Raw genomic sequence first — 22,998 nt, forward strand, 5'->3', positions numbered from 1 at the left:
TAATTGTACTCGGTCTTTTGTTTGTAATGAACACAGCTGCACTAACACGACTAAACAAGTCAATCACGTGTAAATACCACAAAGTGTGTCCCGACTGGGCCATCTCGTGCAAATCCATAGCCACAGTATTATTCCATTCCATACTGATAGGATAAGACACACTTGGCTTCGGAGTAGCTCGTCCGAACCTCTGGCAAACTTCACAGTCACGTACGACTTCAGCAACGGTGCAATTCACTACTTTAGCACCAGATTTAGCTATTAGCTTCTCTAGTCTGGTCGAACCACAATGAGCAAACTGACGATGTAACTTCATAACTTGCTGAGAGTTCAAATTACCAGAACTCAGGCAACAGAACTCTTCATTTCCAAAACTGATATCCAGCAACAAATGTCCAGTTTTCGAACATTGTAACTGGATTTTTCCTCCATCTGATGTACTCAACATACTGGTGTGAAAATCAATACTAAATCTTGCTTTAGTCATCGACGCAACACTAATCAATAACGGCAACTGACCGGGAATAACCAATACTCCGAGAAAACAAGTAACATTGCCGATTTTAACAGGTATGAAACACTTATGTTCAACTTTGATCCGCTCACCACCACCGAACACAACATGGGTATCGACTTTTTCACGCTCAACTAAAGCTTGTAAATAATCCGGCAACTGGGAAATATAGTTTTCCATCCATACTTGTCCAGACACAGTTGCAGTACACGCTGAATCTAGAACCGCCTTGCCAAACGCTTCGTTCAGAAGAGCAGCAGTGAGCATCGCAAAATTCAAGAAAACTGTCTCATCTACCTTTTCGTCTTCTTCTGTTTCTGCCTGTGAAGCAAAAACTTGTTTCTCTTTATCAGGGCACTCACGAACCCAGTGGAACCGTGAACCACAGTTGGTACAAACACTGATTTTTCCAGTACTTCTATCCACGGGATTTGACCCAGCTGTATTTCGACGTCCAGAACTTCCACCCCTGAAAGAACCACGAACTCCTCTTCCTCTCCGTGGTCCCCCACGGTTTTGCCATCCTCCTGGTTGAAAACCACCTGTTGCAGCAAAAACCGGTTCATCTTTCACAACCGGAGCACACGAGTTCCTCTGAGAAACTTCAGTGGAAAAAATACGCTTCAAACTCTTTTTCATGTTAACAAACTGGATGTCTCCTGTCGCCGACAAAACCAACTTTTTATCGCGATCATCCAAACCAGCACAATGTAATAGCTTGCAAGCTAAGATACCATCAGGTAATTCCAACCCATGTTTCACTAATCGTTTATTCGCACTCTCGAAAGCGGTGATGTAGTCATTTATAGGCATACTGTTCCGTTGAATAGTCTCAAACTTCTCATAATCCGAAAATAACTGGTCTGCAGTATCCTTCCCAAATGATAACTTCAACTGCGCAAGAACCTTAGTGAGCCCATCATTAGCTTTCAGTTCATCAAGTGGAATAGACATGGCAATCTCACGTTTCGAACTACCAAGTGATAAAGCCACACAAGGGCCTTTCTTCCCGTCAGCTAAATCTGTGATAGCATTCCAAACATCCACTTCTGTCTTCCATGCTTCAAAAGACATTTCATCTTTCCATTGCGGCGGGGTTTTATAACTCGTATTTGCCATCGTCTACCTCCTGCTACCATATAAAACACTGGTTTGTAGAACTTTAATTAAAACCCCACCGGACACATATCACTGAAATACAACAACAGAGTTAACATACTGTCACAGACCAAATGATTCTGCGAGCTCTCACAAATCACTATTAAGACCCTATTTCGAGCAATTTTTCTGCACCGCATGCAAAATCCGTGTACATTCGACTCGTGTTCCCCATCAAAATAAGTAGATAAGGGGGTCGCTAAATTCGCTACTGTTAGAAACAGATAAATTAAATTGCAGCCACCGAAAAAAGTTCAACCTATAAGCTTCGTTAATTCAACTCCTAATGATCAAGCAAGTGGCATTCTTCAACAAACAACATTTTTAAATGAAATTTATCAGTATCTATCACAATCGTGAAAGTAATTTACAATTAAAAATTCAATAAAGCGAATGACTTTTAGAGTGCAAAGCTAAGTAATTGAAACTATCCAAACAAGTTTATGCTAGCGACACAAATTTACAAAATCATTTTCCAACAACAGACGAACTTGCGCCTTCCTCATTCGATCTTGCTTGCAACTTTTCACAGGTTGATTTCAAATTTGGACACGGATTATTCGCGTCGTGCAGTTCAAGTGGGGATGAAACATGTTCACAGGCACAGATGACAAGTGGGGGCGATGACGTCAGAGGACTTGTGAGTTCGACAGAGCTAGTGGCTCGGGTGGCAGTGGTCGCTATTGCAGAGACAGAGGGGTCGTCCAAGGTCACCCACTGGGAGAAGGATCTGTACTCTGGTGGGATTGAGGATTCGAGTACCCCACAAAGTTGCTCCTCTACTGGAACCAGCCACTCTTCCTCAACTAATTACGAAAACGAGAAACAACAATCAAATCAATTTTCTAAAGGCACAATTAGGTATCAAGAGTAAAGGTGCAAGTGCCACAAACATTTAAGACCAAGGTTACCATTGTACATCTTACTGAAAAACGGAAACATAAGGAGAAAAAACGAAACAGAGAAGAAAAACTGACTTGTTCTTTGAAAAAACTTCAAATTTCGAACTCCAAAATAAAAAAAAAATGCTCTTAGAATTTTAAACAAATTTATGATTGCCACTTCGGTGATAAAAATAACTCAAAGCAGAGAAAGTATCGATCACAACCCAAATCATTTGGCTTCTTTTTTTTCAAATTTTTTCAATTTTTGTGCGCGATGGGATGAGACGAACTTAGAATTTAAATTAGTCATAATCGACTACAGAAAATTGAAAAATAAAACATAAAATTAAAAAAAAAACTCGCTCGAGAATAGAATAAATAGCAAAAAACTAAACCAAATTTTCTCGACACTGGGAAAAGTGTTTCCACTGATTTCAAAACTGTTTGAATCACGAATGAAAGGTCTTCAACAAGATGTATCTGGATATAAACTTTTAGCTAGCGTGTAACGCACCTCCGGCGCTTCGAACTTTTGAGAACTCATAAAAAAAAGCCGCTTATATTGAAAAACATAGCTGCAAACTATGAGTGTACTCTGACAGCACCCAATAACAGAGTTCGAATTTCTAATTTAACAACAATTTTTTTATGAGTTGTTTTACTTCAAAATATGAAAAAAAAAATCATTAAATTTTGCGTTCTTCTATCCTTTGAAAAACTTTAAAATGACATAAAAACCGTCACATCATGGAAGCTTAAAGCATTTGAGCAGCAGTCGAATTCGTACGCGAAATTTGCAACTCCTGAGAGTACTCTCACATTACGCAAATACAGGGTTAGGAATTTCAAATTTTGAGAAAATTTTCAAACTCAAGTTTTGAAAAAACTGAAAAACCAAAAAAGCGTCTCGAAAATCAAAACACTTGAGCAGTCATACTTAGAGGTGAGACTCGCAACAACCAGAAGTGATCTGAAAGTCCCTAACTAAACGGTTTGAAATTCAAAATTTGACGAAAAAAAATGAATTTAAGATTTCTGAAATTTTTTTTGAAGTATCACAAAAAATTCACTTCACTAAACTACAAAAAATTGAAAATTCATAAATGAAAGTGAAATTTGCAGCCCCCGACAGGATTCTGACAGCCCGCAAAAAGAGCGTAGAGCATATCAAAATTTGAAGAAAAAAAAATAAATATAAGTTTTTTGTAAACTTTTTGAAAAATCACAAAAAACGTCATACCTCGAAAACTAATGGCATTTTAGCAGTCGCATTTGGACGCAAGATTTAGATCTTGAAACTTCTGAGAGTACCCTCACAGTAACCAATAACAAGATTACGAATTTCAAATATTTTGAATTTTTTAAAATCTACGTTTTCTGAAAAATTAAAAAGAAATCATAAAACACGTAATATCTCGAAAACTAGAAGAACTTGAGCAGTCAAATTTGGAGGCAAGATTAGCAATCCTTGAGAAAAATCTTACAGCACCCAGCTACAGGGTTAGGGATTTTAAGTTTTTAAATTGAGTTTTCTGAAAAATTAATAAGAAACCATTAAACACGTCATATCTCGAAAACTACAAGAACTTGAGCAATCACATTAGGTGGCAAGATTCGCAATCCTTGCGAGTATTCTGACTTAACCAAACTACAGGGTTGAGAAATTAAAGTTTTGTAAATTATTTTTTAAATTGAGTTTTCTGAAAACATTTGAAAAAATCACAAAAATCGTCGTACCTCGTACACTAAAAGGATTTGGGCATTCATAATAGGAGACCAAATTCGCAACCCTGGCCAAACTCTGACAGCACACCGCTATTGTTTTGCCTAATTTTAACTCGGTGGAGCAAACATTAGATTCAAACTGCAAAAACGAAAAAAATCTTAAGCATTGCAATATACGATATAGCTTAACCACGCATTTAAAAATAGTATATATAAAACATAACCTTTAATAATGTTTTTGTCTAGAGAAGTTCTTGCAAGGGTTTTATCTTGTTTTGATATTTTGAAGCTGGGCATGAAACACTAAAAACTTGAAGCGCCAGGGCTTTTTAGGGAATTCAATGCGCCATCCCTCCTTTGTACTATTTCCATTTTGGTGACGCAACCTAAAACTGTTCTAAAGGCGCCTTTGGCGCCAATATTCTATTAATGAGGGGGGAGCGCGCGCCGAAAAAGCGCGATTTTTTGGTCAAAATGTTCCAAAAAGTACCTAAGAATGCCTTTTTGGTCTGTTTTTTTTTCCTTCGGAGCAGAAAATTAGACCAAAAGCGGGTCTTTTTAAAGCTTTGGGAGAGCTCGGAAAATCAATTTGGACGACCTAAAAAAGAGGTCGACAAATTCGAAAAATCCGCCCCCTTCTCGAGAAAATCCTGGATCCGCCCCTGTCAGTTTTGACAAGAAATTATATCCCAACTACCCTTACTTTTGTATGATGTGGTGGGCTATGATTTGCTGGGGGTCTGTAATGGAAAGATGAAAACGCAAACATATGAATGATTACTCCCCACGCCATTATCCTCCTTTGATTGAAAAAGTAAAAAAAAAACATAGGCAATCGAAGATAGGACAAGAATAATTAACACAAGGAAACTGTTTTTTTTTTCAAAAACCTTCAACTTTTGAATTTCGAAGAAAGAAATAGACGGCCTTAAAGCTCTTTGAATTTCTAGAACAATTTATCATGGACACTTTTTTGTTCAAATAAACACAGTTTGAGAAGACTGGATCAATAGGCAAATATTTTATTTCGCTGCGAAATCTGATAATTAATGTCCATTTTCGAAATTAGAAGTCGATCACGTTTTTCGTGACCTTTACACTTTTGCTGTTCGATAGTTGAGTTTGCTTTCCGTTTAACAATAGAAATAAACTGAACTTGAAAAAACATCATAAGTCAAACCGCGTAAAATCAAAATTGAGCGTGAACAAAATTTAAGACTTTTTCCTGAAAAAAAAACAAAAAAATCAACAAGCAAGACCTACATAAGATTTCTCACTACGTTCATTACTCTTAATATTTTGATTTTTGGTTTCTATAAACTTCTGCTCTGGGGGCTACAAAAAGGGAGAGCGTAAGTACAAATAAAACATTTAACTTAGAGGTGTCACAATTTACCTTCTTGATCCAAGCTCATAGTTAGACCTGCTGTGTTTAATTCTTCGTCGTCGAGAACAACAAATTCGTCTTCGGTGGTCGCTGGTGTTTGAAAAGGGCTGTACTGATCCTCAATTTCAGATTTTCCCATTGTGCAGAATATGACAATCCACAGAGTCAATCGAATCATTTAGCACATTTTGTAACTGAAAAATTCAAAAAAAACATCTCTTCTTTTTAGAATTTTAGTGTAATCGGGAAGTTTAAATAATTAGGTGAGCACAATTTTAGAAAGTCTTCCTTCATCACACTGTTTTGTAAACATCACTTAAAAGCACAGAGGCAAATGAAATTTTCGCATCAGTTGCTGGAGTACAATGGCTCCGAAAATGGCATGATTGTCGTCATTACATGTTACTGAAATCCAAAATTCAGGTGGTTCGAAGATGTTACAGCATATGAAAACTTATCTTTTTGACGGTCAAATGATTCACAATGAGTTAATATTGTGACCCTATTTGAAATTTTGCAGCTAAAATGTTAATGTTACAGTTTGTTTATTAATTGCAATCCGTTTTTTCTTTATCTCTTTGCTAGTTCAGTGTTTGATCTATGTACGGATGAAACATTGGTAGCAGGATGAGCGATCAACCGACCAGCTTGAACAAGCCACCGGGGGTCGACAAAGATAAAGCTAACTAGCGTAATAAACTGGAAACTCGGAGGAGACTAACAGATCTTGCGAGCAAAGAACAATAACTAGCTGCAGCGCTAGCAAATCTGCTTAAACAGCTAGAGAAAGCAACAAACGTGAAGAAACATACTGTGAGCACAATGCATTCGCAGGTTTCGAGAAGTTCTCACATTCCCTGGATATGGCCATGTCTGACTTCATGCTCGAAATTGAGCGGCTTTCTAAACGTGCAAAACGCTATCACGTTTAGAACGTTTAGAAAGCCGCTCGGTCATATCACGTTTAGAACGTGCCAGTCGGTCATATTTGGAAGTTTGACCTTGAGAGAAGCAAAAAACACTTAATTTTGGAGTGAAATTTAATTTTTCAAAATTTCGAATGGAACCTGTCATGCACGATTTTCTCGCGAGAACTGAAAATCAGAAAAGAAAAGTCAGAACGATCGAGTGACAATCGCGGGAAAGTTGCTAGAAAAATCAGTGGGAAATTGCTATTCGCAATTTCAGTAGCAATAATAATCGAGTAGAGCTGTCCCATCTAAAACAGAAACGAGCGCATTCCCACGAACTGGATTGTTGTGATTGGAGTATTATTCTAAACTGGACTAGAGTGAACCTTCGGTGGAAAGGTGGACAGCTAGAGTGTCCCAATGGTTCACGAGAACTTACAGTCTAAAGTAAAAACTTGTTCTTGTTATTAAAACTGACTAACATTAAACTCATTTTAGTTACTTTATTGATTCTTGAGTTGCTCACCGACTTATTTACTTCCTGGTTCTTGAGCGTGCTACAATGTGAGTACTAATTTAAATTTCTAGAGTGTGTTTTATAATTGTTATGTTGAGGTAAGGCGAGTTTTAGGTTGATCCATCTGAAATGGATCAAAGTTCCACTGTCTAATAAAAAGTAACTTAACGGATTGTTCCAACCCGGTTTTTAATGGCGTTCATGTATTTTGGGTATCTAGAGACCTAAGTATGGGGACGTTTCTAATTCTAGAGTGGGGGGATATTTTAGTAGTAGCCTTTAAGCTGTAACGGGTCGTAGTCTCATGTCACAAGCGAACCGAATTGGCTCCGACTGATTTGAGGTACAAAAACACAAGAGATAGTGTCCCTGACTCTTGAGCCAATGGTTATAGGGCCTATTTTTCTTAAGCCTCATGTGTGACTGCAGTAGACGAATATTACATAGTGTTTTTATGGCGCTCCTGGGTGTTTACGACATCACCCCACTTGAGACAGCTTCGGGCTGAATGCCCATTCTAGAGTACCGGCGGTACGGTTCGACAGGAACGTGCAAACCTTCCGGTTGTACCGTGATAGCTTTTTAAGAAAACTCAAGAAAACTTCCTGGTACGCTCTCCGAACGAGGCTTAGCTAACCGAGTAAAGGGGGGCAACTAGGGGGACAAAAACACGAGCAAAAAGACAAAAAGCAAAACAAAAAACCAAAAAAGAATAGAAAAAGGAACAAAAACCATAAAACGAAAAAAGACAGTGACTTTGACACCAGATTAGTTGGATCAAACCTTTATTTTAATTAAATAGTATACCCATACTGTTTTACAAGTTCGATTGTTTCGATCAACCTAGTAATTTAACCCAGTAACCTTAATAAGGTGCCCGAGTGTGGGGCGTTGTCAAGGGTTTTCAGATAGCTTGTAACTTAGCTGGACAACAAGGAGACTTGACTGGAAGAGGTGACCAGCCGAGTGGGAAAGTTGTTCAGGAGCACTTGATCTGAACCAATAGGAGACTCGACTGGAACAGGTGACCGGCCGAGTGGGAAACCGGTTCAGGAACACTTGAGCTGAACCAATAGGAGACTGAACTGGAACAGGTGATCAGTCGAGTGGGAAAGCAGCCAAGAAGGATTTGACAGTTCTCGAGTTCTCAAGTTGGGCAGAACGGGTATCGTTACAATTCACATTACATTATAGGAAATAAGTGTAAAATTGGATAAGCGATATCCCCCGGTTTTGAGAAACGTTTTTACTTGAGCAGGCCTGGAGACAGGTCTACGGTTTTCTCTTGAGAGGTTTAGCACCCGGCGCTTAAGGTAATTTTAGGCTTAAGAAGGGGGGCTAAAAAGGTTGGAGGTTAGAAGGGGGGCTGGTTAAGTTAGAGGTTGGCGGTTGTAAATTGTAAAAAGGAGAGAAATTAGAGTAACTAATTGGTCGACATCGTTGATTTAGTTACATTAGTCATTTACACGCGTTGGTCATAGGAAACGGATATCCAAAATTGGAATTAGGTTAAGGTAGGTACCCTGGTCGGATCGGTAGGGAGAAACGGACATAGACAGTTTTTGTGATACCCCATAAGACCGCTAGCAGGGGGGAAGGAAACGCGTGGCAATTAGGTACCAGACATTTTTTTTTTCGACGAAAGGTAGACATTGGTCACCTTTGAAATTTAGGTGGGCTCATTTTTCAGTTTTTATTACTTTTTCTGGCTTGGATTTTTTGTTGCATTTTGGGGAGGATTTGTGTTTAGTTTTTATACGAACAGGTGATCACAAGATACCTGCGCACAGGTTTTGGTCTCAAGTTGCTTGGAACATTGAAATAGAGGTAACTAAAAAGAAATAAGAAAAAAAGGGGGGGTCAGCATTTGGCTTTTAAGAAAGGGGCTTTTGGGGAAATTTTACTAGAGCTTGAGTGGTGGTACAAGGCACAGTGAATCAAGAAGTCCCCATAACGAAAAAGAGAGAAGTCCCACCGCTCAGACACTTGTCAAACAGCCTTGGGACAGTGCCAAAGAAGTCCAGGGACAGTGTTGGACCAGAACAGTCTTGATACAGTCTTGGGACAGTGGTCTTGGGACAGTGGTCTTGGGACAGGGTCTTGGGACAGTGGTCTTGGGACAGTGGTCTTGGGACAGGGTCTTGGGACAGTGGTCTTGGGACAGTGGTCTTGATACAGTCTTGGGACAGTGGTCCTGGGACAGTGGTCTTGGGACAGGGTCTTGGGACAGTGGTCTTGGGACAGGGTCTTGGGACAGTGGTCTTGAGACAGTGGTCTTGGGACAGGGTCTTGGGACAGTGGTCTTGGGACAGTGGTCTTGGGACAAGGGTCTTGGGACAGTGGTCTTGGGACAAGGGTCTTGGGACAGGGGTCTTGGGACAAGGGTCTTGGGACAGGGGTCTTGGGACAAGGGTCTTGGGACAGTGGTCTTGGGACAGTAGTCTTGGGACACTAGCCTTGGGATAGTAGTCTTGGGACAGTAGTCTTGGGACACTAGCCTTGGGACAGTAGTCTTGGGACACTAGCCTTGGGACACTAGCCTTGGTACAGTAGTCTTGGGACACTAGCCTTGGGACACTAGCCTTGGGACAGTAGTCTTGGGACACTAGCCTTGGGACAGTAGTCTTGGGACACTAGCCTTGGGACAGTAGTCTTGGGACACTAGCCTTGGGACACTGGCCTTGGGACAGTAGTCTTGGGACACTAGCCTTGGGACAGGGGTCTTGGGACACTAGCCTTGGGTCAGGGGTCTTGGGACACTGACGGAGTACTGGGACATTACCGAACAGTCTTGGGACAGTAAAAGGAAGCCTGGGACGGTACGAAGAAGAGTAGGGACGGTAACTGGAAGTCTTAGGACAGTATAAAAATTGAAGTAAAATTACAACAAGTTGTTTTAAGACAGAATCAAGACAGAACAAGACTAATTGGAACCCGGTACGGTTGGGACCACGAATAAAGAAAGTTACTCGAAGATTTTAGAGAACTGGAACAAAGTTTTTATCACGTTGTATATTTTCTTTTAAGAATCTGTTTCCACAAAATTTTTTTTATTCTTAGAATAGAATTGTGTATATAATAATATTGCAAATAAGGGAAATTGTAAATAGGAATAATGAAACGGAGTAGGGTACCGGTGCTTGAAAAAAGGTCAAGTGGATCAAACACGAAATATAACTCGTCGCTGCGTGGAACAACATCAAGGGGCCCAGGCAAAACAAGAAATAACTTTTCAGTTAGCATGGTCAGCACGAGGAGTGGCACCGAGAGCAAGACGCGAGAAGATGCGAGGGAAAAACAGGTGGAGCCTACAATCGAAATCGACCTAGAGACACCAGACCAGAGCGTAGATGAACTGGAGAAAAAGACGACGGAGTCAACTCCAATGCCCAATGCAGAAGAACCAAACCCGAAACCCATAGAGTTCTCACCAATAGACGATGTGGAAGATGCAATAGGCAACACCGAAGAAACGGTGAAAGAAGACTCTCAAGTAAAAAAGACATCTTTTACAGAAAGGTTGGCGATGATGGTCGGAATAAAAACGAAAGAGAACGTGACTGAAGAACCAAAAGCTGAAAGAGCACGAACATTTGGGACAGTGAGCACGAAGACGACAGAAGCCAATCCGAGAGAGGAACAAACTAAAGCAGAAGCAACGGCCGAAGAAAGACCAACGGCTGACCATGAAGAGGCTACTCTTGAGCTAGGTGACTTGATGGCAAAACTGAATCAGATCGACAAAAAGCTGAAGCACAGCGAAGAGGACAGAGAAGTGATAAGAAAAGAATTAAGATACAACAAACACGAGTATCTGGGTAGTTATTTTAACCTGGCTAAGGCAACAGACGAGAGACTCAAGGAGATGACAGATAAGGTAGAAGCCACCAATAAAGAACGAGAAGGGAACATCAAAAAAGATTTGCAACAGTTGAAAAACCGATATGATGATGTCAACAGCCAAATAGGTAGCCTGGAAAAGAGGCTGGACACAATGAGCAAGAATCAGGCCGAAAGTTCATGTGCAATACAGACGAAATTGAATGCAATCTTGAGAAATTCTACCTCACAAGAAAGACCGGCAGCGGATCGCACGCAAGGCACCAGAGTTGACTTTGTGGAACCACAAAGGGGCAAACGGCAATCGACACCGTTGCCCTTAACCCGGGATACGGTGAGCATAGCACCAACGGCTGATAAAACAATCATGAAAAGTGGGAATTCAAACACAACGAGTGGTCCGGGGGACTCAACAGCTAGCAGCAACGCAGGTCCGGATGCCATGACGTGGGCAAGCACTTGGGAGATGATGAACAGAGATCTAGAGGCCTTCGCCACGAGGAACACTAACTCGAGCGATAGGAGAGACGGAAAATCAAGGAAAACTTTCAAGAAGCCAAAAGAATTCAAAGACGACTCAGATGGATGCATTGACACGTGGGTGGAAGTGATGAGATTACATCTAGAACAAGATAACTTAAATGATGAAAGGCAAGCATGCACAGCCATACTCAGTAACCTGGAAGGCACGGCATTGAAATGCGTGGTTGCAAAGAAAGAAGAAGAACGCGATACCGCGGACAAGATCTTCGAGATATTGCTGAATCGATTCGGGTCAGGCATGAAGGGTCACCAAGCGATGATGCGATTTGAAAAGAGAAGGCAGAGGGACGACGAGTCAATAGATCGGTTCCTAGATGATCTCGAGAGCTTGAGAAGAAGGAGTGACCCAGAGGAGTCGACAAACAGAAGAAACTTTAGCATTGCCTCGAAGTTCATTGATGGGGTAAAAAGTGACGACTTAAGGACAATGTTAGCAACATACTACACATTGTCGAAAGACAGCGCACCAACCCCAGAAGAAATGAGACAGAAATCAAGGGAATACATGCTGATGAAACCCAAGAAATACTCATATACAGAAAACAGGAACACGCAAGGGGGAAGTCAACCCCAGAGGTCGTCATGGTACAAGCCTAGAGATGACATGGACAAGCGCAGATCATGCGCGAACTGCGGGTCGGCGGATCACCACGTGGCTGACTTCACAACATACAAACAAGGCATGAAGAGCCTAGGATACGCACCGGATGAGGAGGACATGAGCCAGATGGAGGAACACGAGTACTATAATGGCTTAATCATCAAGATAGGCGCTAGATGCTTCTTCTGTAACCAGGAGGGGCACTTCAGAATGGATTGTCCCTTGTTCTGGGAAGCGGTCAAGGACCAGAGTCACCCCAAACATAAGTTGGCATTAGCGGCGGTGCAGAATCAGCGGAACAGGCAAAACGAGTTTGAATCGAGGAACTTAGGAACACCAAGCACGGAATTGCCAACGAAGACAGTGAAAGCTGTAACACATGTTAATGGTGCGATAGAATCCGCGGCAGGGAATTCTCTAGGGATAAATTATGAGAAAGCGGCGACGGAAGCAATTGCCAAAGTGAAACAGGATCTGGCTGCGAAAGAAATAGAGCAACGACTAAAGCTGGAGATCGAAAAACAGAATTTTAACGAAGCATTAACCGGATCGAACCCAACACCAGAGGCTGTACCGGGCTCAACAAAGACGGGGAATTGTAACACTGTAAAAATGGTGACAGGTAAGCCTTTTGGCATATCGAAAATCGGGGCGAGAATAATGTCGATAATCACAGTGGGCGGCCACGAGGTAACCAGAAACTTGAGCGAGCCGAGCGACCAGACAATAATGCACATTGACGTGTATGCTGACTATTTGAGTGGTATAAGCCCACAAACGACTTCTAGAGCACTGAGAGCACTACTCATGAGAGGGGGCAGCAAGTCGGTACGTGTTGATAGCAGATATACTGAAGCTTATGGTCCACACGAGGTGATGCTAAATATAGATGGGATTAACATCTATACCAAGACGATGATAACATGTGACGAAGACCTAATTGGACAAATCTACGTAGGGAAAGAAGAATTGAAAGTGAGATCGATTGGACACTGCGCCATGCTTGAAGAAGATGCAATGCACATCGGGACGGAGGCAGATGTTACAGGGCACGTGCTGGATATAAGTGGCAAAAAGACTCAGTTGCGTGGGTTGCTTGACACGGGAGCAGTCTTGAGCGTCATACCAATCGAAACTTGGGAGAGGATGGGCTTTGACAAAGGTGACTTGATAGACTCGAGAATACGGCTGTCGGCTGCAAACAAAGGGGCCCTTCGGGTGCTGGGCAGGACGCCGATAATAGCCCTCAATTTGGGGGAACGTAACCTGTGGATGAGCTTTATCGTGGTAGAAAACCTAGATGAATCTGACCAATTCATTTTGGGCAGAGACTTCATCAGGAATTTCGACGTAACGATTGATCTAAATAACGCAATGTTCAGGATACGGAACCCGGATAGGAGGTACGCAATCAAACCGGTATATTTAATAATGGCAAATGAAAACAAAGCACCGGTATTCTTGAGTAGGAGGGTGAGGCTAAAAGCTAATGAAGCGGTAATCGTAAGTTTGAGGATGAAAAATTACAATGAACTAAGTGACAACAAGCAAGTGTGCATAGTTCCGAATCCTAATAGTCAAAGTGCTGCTGTTTTAGGAAGATCATTTTCGATAACGAAGAGCGGCCTCTGCGTCAGTGTCTTGTTGAATACCCTTGATATACCGATCACGATACAGAGAGGGAGGAAACTGGGATATGCTTTACCGGTTAAAACTCGATATGAAACAATTGAGAACTCAAAACAAAATGAAGTTGTTGATTGTCCCAATCACAGGGACAAAATTTGTATCTTGAGACGATTGCAGAAAATAAAAGATTCTTCAGGTCTTATTAAATCACTTAAGTCAGAAACGGATGATGGTCTTTCGAGCTGTTCGAACTTTCCAGAGCGACCCACACTAGATGAAATGCAAAATGAAAAACCGGTCCTGCCGGAGATTGAACATTTGAGGGGCAAACTGAAAGATGAACAGCTCGAAGCCATCAAGGACGTACTAGAGCGGAACGAGGAAGTTTTTTCGAGGCATAAGGCGGATATCGGGTGTTGTAATTTCGTTGAGCATGAAATAGAACTTGAGGAAAACGCGGTACCACACAGGGAGGGGGCGAGGCGCATGACCCCACACAAATCGGACGCGTGTAGAAAAGAGATCGAGACGTTACTAGAGTATGACATGATAGAACCATCCAAGTCACCGTGGGCGTGTGGAGTAGTGATGGCCAAAAAGAAAGGCGACCAGTTGAGGTTTTGTTGTGACTTTCGATACCTGAACTCCGTCACGGTGAAGGATGCCTATCCCATACCTAGGATTGATGAGAGCCTCTCGAAGTTAGGTGATGCAAAATTTTTTACGACTCTTGATTTAGGCTCGGCCTTTTGGCAAGTACCACTAAGGAAGCAGGACAGGGACAAGACAGGGTTTGCCTGCGAGTTGGGTCTGTTTCAATGGAAACGGATGCCGTTTGGACTTTGCAATACCACAGCCACGTTTCAGCGGTTGATGGCACACGCGCTGATAGGCGTAACGAAGAAGTATGGCAACCTGGTAATGTGCTACGTGGATGACGTGGTAATAGCGACGCCAACACTGGAAGACCACATTGAGAGACTAGACGAAGTGTTTGCATGCATGAAGAGGTCGGGGCTAAAGTGTAAACCATCAAAGTGCGAGATACTCAAGGACTCAATAAAATACTTGGGCAGGATGGTAGACAAGCACGGCATCAGACCTGATACGGACACCGTGGAAGCAGTCCTGACCTGGAAATCACCGAAGACAGAGCACCAGTTGATGAGCTTCCTGGGTTTCGCTAACTATTATAGAGAGTTCATCAAAGGCTATGCAGACAAGGTATACCCGATGCAACAATTAATGAGACACAAGGGCAAGAAGTTCACGTGGAACAACGCAGCAGAAGAGTCATTCCAGAGGATAAAGAAAGAGCTATGTGAGGCACCAGTACTGGGTATGCCGACTGAGAAAGGGATGTACGTGCTGGACACGGATGCGTCGGTAGTCGCGATTTCTGGGATTCTCCACCAAGAACAAGAATGGAATGGGAAGACAGTCTTGAGACCAATAGCGTACGGGAGCAAAGTCCTGAGTGACACGGAAATGAAGTACGGAGCACCGAAAGCTGAGATGTTCGCGGTGGTTACCTTTGTCGAGAAATACAGGGCATACCTGGGCAGTGAGCCATTCAAGTTGCGAGTCGACAACAGAGCACTGAGCTGGCTGAAAACGTACTCAATGGACCAAAGTTACATTGGGAGGTGGATAGTTCGCCTGGACGGATACAACATGATAATTGAGCATAGAACGCGAGATAAACATCAGAATGTCGACAGCTTGAGTAAGAAGACGGAGTTCTATGAGAGACAAGAGCAAAGAGAAGCAGATAGACCTGAAATCAAAGATGGCTTCTCATTCATGGACAAGGAAACGTACGACAGTCTTCCACTCACGAGATGGCTGGACAAGTCAGGCAAACCGATAGAAGATCATCCTGAATTGCCTAAAGAGCCTCCAGAGAAGACCATCTTGAGGAAGAGCAAGAGGATTCCGATTGAGATTATACTCAAGTCGAAGATCGTGAAGGAGACGCTCAAGGCAAAAGGCTATGATCTTAACCAGGTGGAAGCAGGAACTGCACAGATAGATGATGACTTAATGAGGTTGCTCGAGAAACTATCAGATGATAAGCCCGTGATCCAGGAGAAGGGTCAAGAGAAACCGGAATTCACTATACTTCGGAGAAAAGAGACAGTGAACGATACTGACTCATCAAGAGGAAGCGTCACTGACAGCAAAGATGTCGTGCGGTCACTAGTTGACAAAATCCCCGAAGACATTCTGGAGCAGACCAAGGTTAGGAAAAAGAAAGTGACGTTCAAGGAAGATACTGAACACCTGGGACTAGGTCAAGAGTCCGGGGAGTGTTCCAGGTTCACGGAAGAAGGAACCGGAGAAGGAAAATTGTCCGGGGAGCGTGAAGGATGGGATGAAGACTCGGATGAGAGCAGCGAGAACCAAGACAGTCTGTGCATGATACTGGCGGAAGAGAAGACAAGGCACCACGACAGGGAGTTACAGACGGATCCATCTTCAGGAACATACAACATGGACATACAGGAGATGCGATGTGGTGAGGAACTTGAGAAAATTGCGGTCGCAAGGAAACCATTCAGGGAACTATCATGCAACTCAAACATCAGAACGAATCTGGTGCCAGAAGATGATATGAAAATCGTGAAAAGGATGATATGCGTGAAACTGAGTGATGACATCCACAACCCTGGTGAGATGAATGGACAGATCATGGCGCTAAAAGAGCATGTCAAGGCAAGATATAGGCTGTCAGACCTAATAAGAGCCCAGAAGAATGACAAAATGACAAGTAACCTCTCCAAATGGATCCAGTCGGGGGTCAAGGAGAAGGGGGAACTTGAGGAAGACAGCTACAAGATCTTGAGCCAGTTCTACAAAGAAAAGAAAAACTTACTTTATCACACAGCTGATGGAGTGGTAGCGTGCAAGAGGAGAGATGAGGAAAAGATATTACACAAACACAACCTCATCATACTACCACAATTGTACCAGACAGAGGTGCTTTTCAGATCACACGACCAGATGGGTCACCAGGGGATAGACAAAGTACAACAAAGGATACTTCACAGATTTGATTGGCCAGGAATGAGAAAAGCTTGCGAGAGATGGGTGAATGCCTGCCTGGCATGTCTCCAGGTAAAAGACCCAAGGAAGATGAAGTTTCCCCTCACGTCCGTTGAGAGCTCGGAGTTCAATGAAGTGGTGCAGATAGACCATCAAAAAATCTGCATGACAGAGTCGGGATACAACCAGATACTGGTTATAATAGATCACTTCACAAAGTTGGCGGAAGCGGTTCCGTGCCAGACAGCCTCGGCCGAAGAGACATGTGATCATCTGATAACGCATTGGATATCGCGGTATGGTTGTCCAATGACTTTCCAGTCGGACAACGGCAAATCTTTTGTGGGGGACTTGACAAAAGAATTGATGAAGAGATCGCACATTGCTCAAGCACACTCGACGACCTATCACCCGCAGACCAATGGGTTGGTAGAGAGACAAAACAGGACACTGGTCAACATGTTAAGGGTGTACTGCTCAAGATACATGACGGACTGGGACAAATACCTGCCACAGGTAGTAGGAGCCTACAACAGTACACAGCACTCAACTACGGGCATCAGTCCTTTCATGATGTTGACGGGCAGGGAGAGAGCAATGCCTCTGACATTCTTTTACCCGGAATACGAGGGGAAAAGGACGTCGCCTCAGGCATACGTGAAAGAAGCGATCAAAAGACAACAGGAGTTGAACGAGCTATGCAGGAGGAACACGGCGCAAGCGCAAATGAGGCAACGCAGGAAATACGACGAAAAAATATTAAGAGCAAAGCCATATGAAGTGGGCCAATACGTGTGGGTCTTCCAAAATGTAATACCGCCCAAGGGAACAAAGAAACTACTCAAGAAGTGGAGGGGACCATTCATGATAACGGAGGTTCATCAACAAGGACGGTTCTATCGCTTGAGTACTGGGCGAGCGGCACATTATGAAAATCTGAAGCCTCACGTCCCGTCCCCAGAGGATTGGTGCATACCGAAGGACATGGAGGGTCTTGAGTACCTGGTGGTAGAGCCAGCGTGTGAAGTGAATGAGAAAGGTACTCGAGAGAAAAATGATGGTAATGAGAACTTGAGTTTGGACGACAATGAAAAGATAGGAAAGGGGTCTGATGCAGGATCATTTGTAGAAGAAGACTGGAACGACCCGGACCAAGACGAGGTGCCGAAGTGGATGAAGCCGGATCGACCAACACCACCGGAAACCAGGACTGGCAATCGTAAACGCACCGGCATGAGGTACAACAGGTACGGGGATGACTTCCTGATCGATAAGATACAGCCAGACAATTTGGGCGAGGAATTACTGAAGACAGGCGAACTGGAAGCCGGAGAGGAATGGCAGGTCATTGACGATGGTGGTCATTATCCGCAGGATGATTACTCGACGCCAGAAGTAGAAACGGATCTCAAACAGAGTGAGATAGAGAGGAGGGAGAACACGAACTTGAGGATTCTAGAGTGGATGCGTGATGTCAAAGACGAGAGCCGCGAAGGACAAAGCATTCAGCAAGTCGATGTATCAGCAGCAAATTACATGAAGACAGAGGACCCTCTTTTCGGATGGACGGCAACAGACAGGCCACTGGACATTCCTCAGGACAATTCAGACCCGACAACATCGACGGGGACGTCGATAAATATTTTTGTCCGGGGAGTGGGGGTAGGACTTACCCACACCGAAAATTTGATGATAAAGAAGCTCAAGGAAGTGAGAGAAACGAGCGAATTGGAACTGGAGGAAGAAGAGCCAGAGCCTACTATAGAATTGTGTATATAATAATATTGCAAATAAGGGAAATTGTAAATAGGAATAATGAAACGGAGTAGGGTACCGGTGCTTGAAAAAAGGTCAAGTGGATCAAACACGAAATATAACTCGTCGCTGCGTGGAACAACATCAAGGGGCCCAGGCAAAACAAGAAATAACTTTTCAGTTAGCATGGTCAGCACGAGGAGTGGCACCGAGAGCAAGACGCGAGAAGATGCGAGGGAAAAACAGGTGGAGCCTACAATCGAAATCGACCTAGAGACACCAGACCAGAGCGTAGATGAACTGGAGAAAAAGACGACGGAGTCAACTCCAATGCCCAATGCAGAAGAACCAAACCCGAAACCCATAGAGTTCTCACCAATAGACGATGTGGAAGATGCAATAGGCAACACCGAAGAAACGGTGAAAGAAGACTCTCAAGTAAAAAAGACATCTTTTACAGAAAGGTTGGCGATGATGGTCGGAATAAAAACGAAAGAGAACGTGACTGAAGAACCAAAAGCTGAAAGAGCACGAACATTTGGGACAGTGAGCACGAAGACGACAGAAGCCAATCCGAGAGAGGAACAAACTAAAGCAGAAGCAACGGCCGAAGAAAGACCAACGGCTGACCATGAAGAGGCTACTCTTGAGCTAGGTGACTTGATGGCAAAACTGAATCAGATCGACAAAAAGCTGAAGCACAGCGAAGAGGACAGAGAAGTGATAAGAAAAGAATTAAGATACAACAAACACGAGTATCTGGGTAGTTATTTTAACCTGGCTAAGGCAACAGACGAGAGACTCAAGGAGATGACAGATAAGGTAGAAGCCACCAATAAAGAACGAGAAGGGAACATCAAAAAAGATTTGCAACAGTTGAAAAACCGATATGATGATGTCAACAGCCAAATAGGTAGCCTGGAAAAGAGGCTGGACACAATGAGCAAGAATCAGGCCGAAAGTTCATGTGCAATACAGACGAAATTGAATGCAATCTTGAGAAATTCTACCTCACAAGAAAGACCGGCAGCGGATCGCACGCAAGGCACCAGAGTTGACTTTGTGGAACCACAAAGGGGCAAACGGCAATCGACACCGTTGCCCTTAACCCGGGATACGGTGAGCATAGCACCAACGGCTGATAAAACAATCATGAAAAGTGGGAATTCAAACACAACGAGTGGTCCGGGGGACTCAACAGCTAGCAGCAACGCAGGTCCGGATGCCATGACGTGGGCAAGCACTTGGGAGATGATGAACAGAGATCTAGAGGCCTTCGCCACGAGGAACACTAACTCGAGCGATAGGAGAGACGGAAAATCAAGGAAAACTTTCAAGAAGCCAAAAGAATTCAAAGACGACTCAGATGGATGCATTGACACGTGGGTGGAAGTGATGAGATTACATCTAGAACAAGATAACTTAAATGATGAAAGGCAAGCATGCACAGCCATACTCAGTAACCTGGAAGGCACGGCATTGAAATGCGTGGTTGCAAAGAAAGAAGAAGAACGCGATACCGCGGACAAGATCTTCGAGATATTGCTGAATCGATTCGGGTCAGGCATGAAGGGTCACCAAGCGATGATGCGATTTGAAAAGAGAAGGCAGAGGGACGACGAGTCAATAGATCGGTTCCTAGATGATCTCGAGAGCTTGAGAAGAAGGAGTGACCCAGAGGAGTCGACAAACAGAAGAAACTTTAGCATTGCCTCGAAGTTCATTGATGGGGTAAAAAGTGACGACTTAAGGACAATGTTAGCAACATACTACACATTGTCGAAAGACAGCGCACCAACCCCAGAAGAAATGAGACAGAAATCAAGGGAATACATGCTGATGAAACCCAAGAAATACTCATATACAGAAAACAGGAACACGCAAGGGGGAAGTCAACCCCAGAGGTCGTCATGGTACAAGCCTAGAGATGACATGGACAAGCGCAGATCATGCGCGAACTGCGGGTCGGCGGATCACCACGTGGCTGACTTCACAACATACAAACAAGGCATGAAGAGCCTAGGATACGCACCGGATGAGGAGGACATGAGCCAGATGGAGGAACACGAGTACTATAATGGCTTAATCATCAAGATAGGCGCTAGATGCTTCTTCTGTAACCAGGAGGGGCACTTCAGAATGGATTGTCCCTTGTTCTGGGAAGCGGTCAAGGACCAGAGTCACCCCAAACATAAGTTGGCATTAGCGGCGGTGCAGAATCAGCGGAACAGGCAAAACGAGTTTGAATCGAGGAACTTAGGAACACCAAGCACGGAATTGCCAACGAAGACAGTGAAAGCTGTAACACATGTTAATGGTGCGATAGAATCCGCGGCAGGGAATTCTCTAGGGATAAATTATGAGAAAGCGGCGACGGAAGCAATTGCCAAAGTGAAACAGGATCTGGCTGCGAAAGAAATAGAGCAACGACTAAAGCTGGAGATCGAAAAACAGAATTTTAACGAAGCATTAACCGGATCGAACCCAACACCAGAGGCTGTACCGGGCTCAACAAAGACGGGGAATTGTAACACTGTAAAAATGGTGACAGGTAAGCCTTTTGGCATATCGAAAATCGGGGCGAGAATAATGTCGATAATCACAGTGGGCGGCCACGAGGTAACCAGAAACTTGAGCGAGCCGAGCGACCAGACAATAATGCACATTGACGTGTATGCTGACTATTTGAGTGGTATAAGCCCACAAACGACTTCTAGAGCACTGAGAGCACTACTCATGAGAGGGGGCAGCAAGTCGGTACGTGTTGATAGCAGATATACTGAAGCTTATGGTCCACACGAGGTGATGCTAAATATAGATGGGATTAACATCTATACCAAGACGATGATAACATGTGACGAAGACCTAATTGGACAAATCTACGTAGGGAAAGAAGAATTGAAAGTGAGATCGATTGGACACTGCGCCATGCTTGAAGAAGATGCAATGCACATCGGGACGGAGGCAGATGTTACAGGGCACGTGCTGGATATAAGTGGCAAAAAGACTCAGTTGCGTGGGTTGCTTGACACGGGAGCAGTCTTGAGCGTCATACCAATCGAAACTTGGGAGAGGATGGGCTTTGACAAAGGTGACTTGATAGACTCGAGAATACGGCTGTCGGCTGCAAACAAAGGGGCCCTTCGGGTGCTGGGCAGGACGCCGATAATAGCCCTCAATTTGGGGGAACGTAACCTGTGGATGAGCTTTATCGTGGTAGAAAACCTAGATGAATCTGACCAATTCATTTTGGGCAGAGACTTCATCAGGAATTTCGACGTAACGATTGATCTAAATAACGCAATGTTCAGGATACGGAACCCGGATAGGAGGTACGCAATCAAACCGGTATATTTAATAATGGCAAATGAAAACAAAGCACCGGTATTCTTGAGTAGGAGGGTGAGGCTAAAAGCTAATGAAGCGGTAATCGTAAGTTTGAGGATGAAAAATTACAATGAACTAAGTGACAACAAGCAAGTGTGCATAGTTCCGAATCCTAATAGTCAAAGTGCTGCTGTTTTAGGAAGATCATTTTCGATAACGAAGAGCGGCCTCTGCGTCAGTGTCTTGTTGAATACCCTTGATATACCGATCACGATACAGAGAGGGAGGAAACTGGGATATGCTTTACCGGTTAAAACTCGATATGAAACAATTGAGAACTCAAAACAAAATGAAGTTGTTGATTGTCCCAATCACAGGGACAAAATTTGTATCTTGAGACGATTGCAGAAAATAAAAGATTCTTCAGGTCTTATTAAATCACTTAAGTCAGAAACGGATGATGGTCTTTCGAGCTGTTCGAACTTTCCAGAGCGACCCACACTAGATGAAATGCAAAATGAAAAACCGGTCCTGCCGGAGATTGAACATTTGAGGGGCAAACTGAAAGATGAACAGCTCGAAGCCATCAAGGACGTACTAGAGCGGAACGAGGAAGTTTTTTCGAGGCATAAGGCGGATATCGGGTGTTGTAATTTCGTTGAGCATGAAATAGAACTTGAGGAAAACGCGGTACCACACAGGGAGGGGGCGAGGCGCATGACCCCACACAAATCGGACGCGTGTAGAAAAGAGATCGAGACGTTACTAGAGTATGACATGATAGAACCATCCAAGTCACCGTGGGCGTGTGGAGTAGTGATGGCCAAAAAGAAAGGCGACCAGTTGAGGTTTTGTTGTGACTTTCGATACCTGAACTCCGTCACGGTGAAGGATGCCTATCCCATACCTAGGATTGATGAGAGCCTCTCGAAGTTAGGTGATGCAAAATTTTTTACGACTCTTGATTTAGGCTCGGCCTTTTGGCAAGTACCACTAAGGAAGCAGGACAGGGACAAGACAGGGTTTGCCTGCGAGTTGGGTCTGTTTCAATGGAAACGGATGCCGTTTGGACTTTGCAATACCACAGCCACGTTTCAGCGGTTGATGGCACACGCGCTGATAGGCGTAACGAAGAAGTATGGCAACCTGGTAATGTGCTACG

General features: G+C 43.6%; 2 protein-coding genes across 2 annotated transcripts in view; one reads left to right on the forward strand and one right to left on the reverse strand.

Moving 5' to 3' along the window:
• The window catches only part of LOC134852172 (ras-related protein ORAB-1-like), a 245,776-nt gene that overhangs the window by 60,461 nt on the left and 162,317 nt on the right, over window positions 1-22,998 (forward strand). The window lies entirely within an intron of this gene.
• On the reverse strand, window positions 1,926-5,888 carry LOC134851615 (uncharacterized). Its single transcript, XM_063867771.1, has 2 exons — window positions 5,678-5,888; window positions 1,926-2,478 (listed from the first exon to the last, which is right to left on the reverse strand). Exons 1-2 carry the CDS (start codon window positions 5,844-5,846, stop codon window positions 2,141-2,143), a joined length of 507 nt encoding a protein of 168 aa, XP_063723841.1. The 5' UTR covers window positions 5,847-5,888; the 3' UTR covers window positions 1,926-2,140.

This window comes from Symsagittifera roscoffensis, chromosome 7 (genome assembly GCF_963678635.1).
Source record: "Symsagittifera roscoffensis chromosome 7, txSymRosc1.1, whole genome shotgun sequence".
NCBI classification, from domain to species: domain Eukaryota; kingdom Metazoa; phylum Xenacoelomorpha; order Acoela; family Convolutidae; genus Symsagittifera; species Symsagittifera roscoffensis.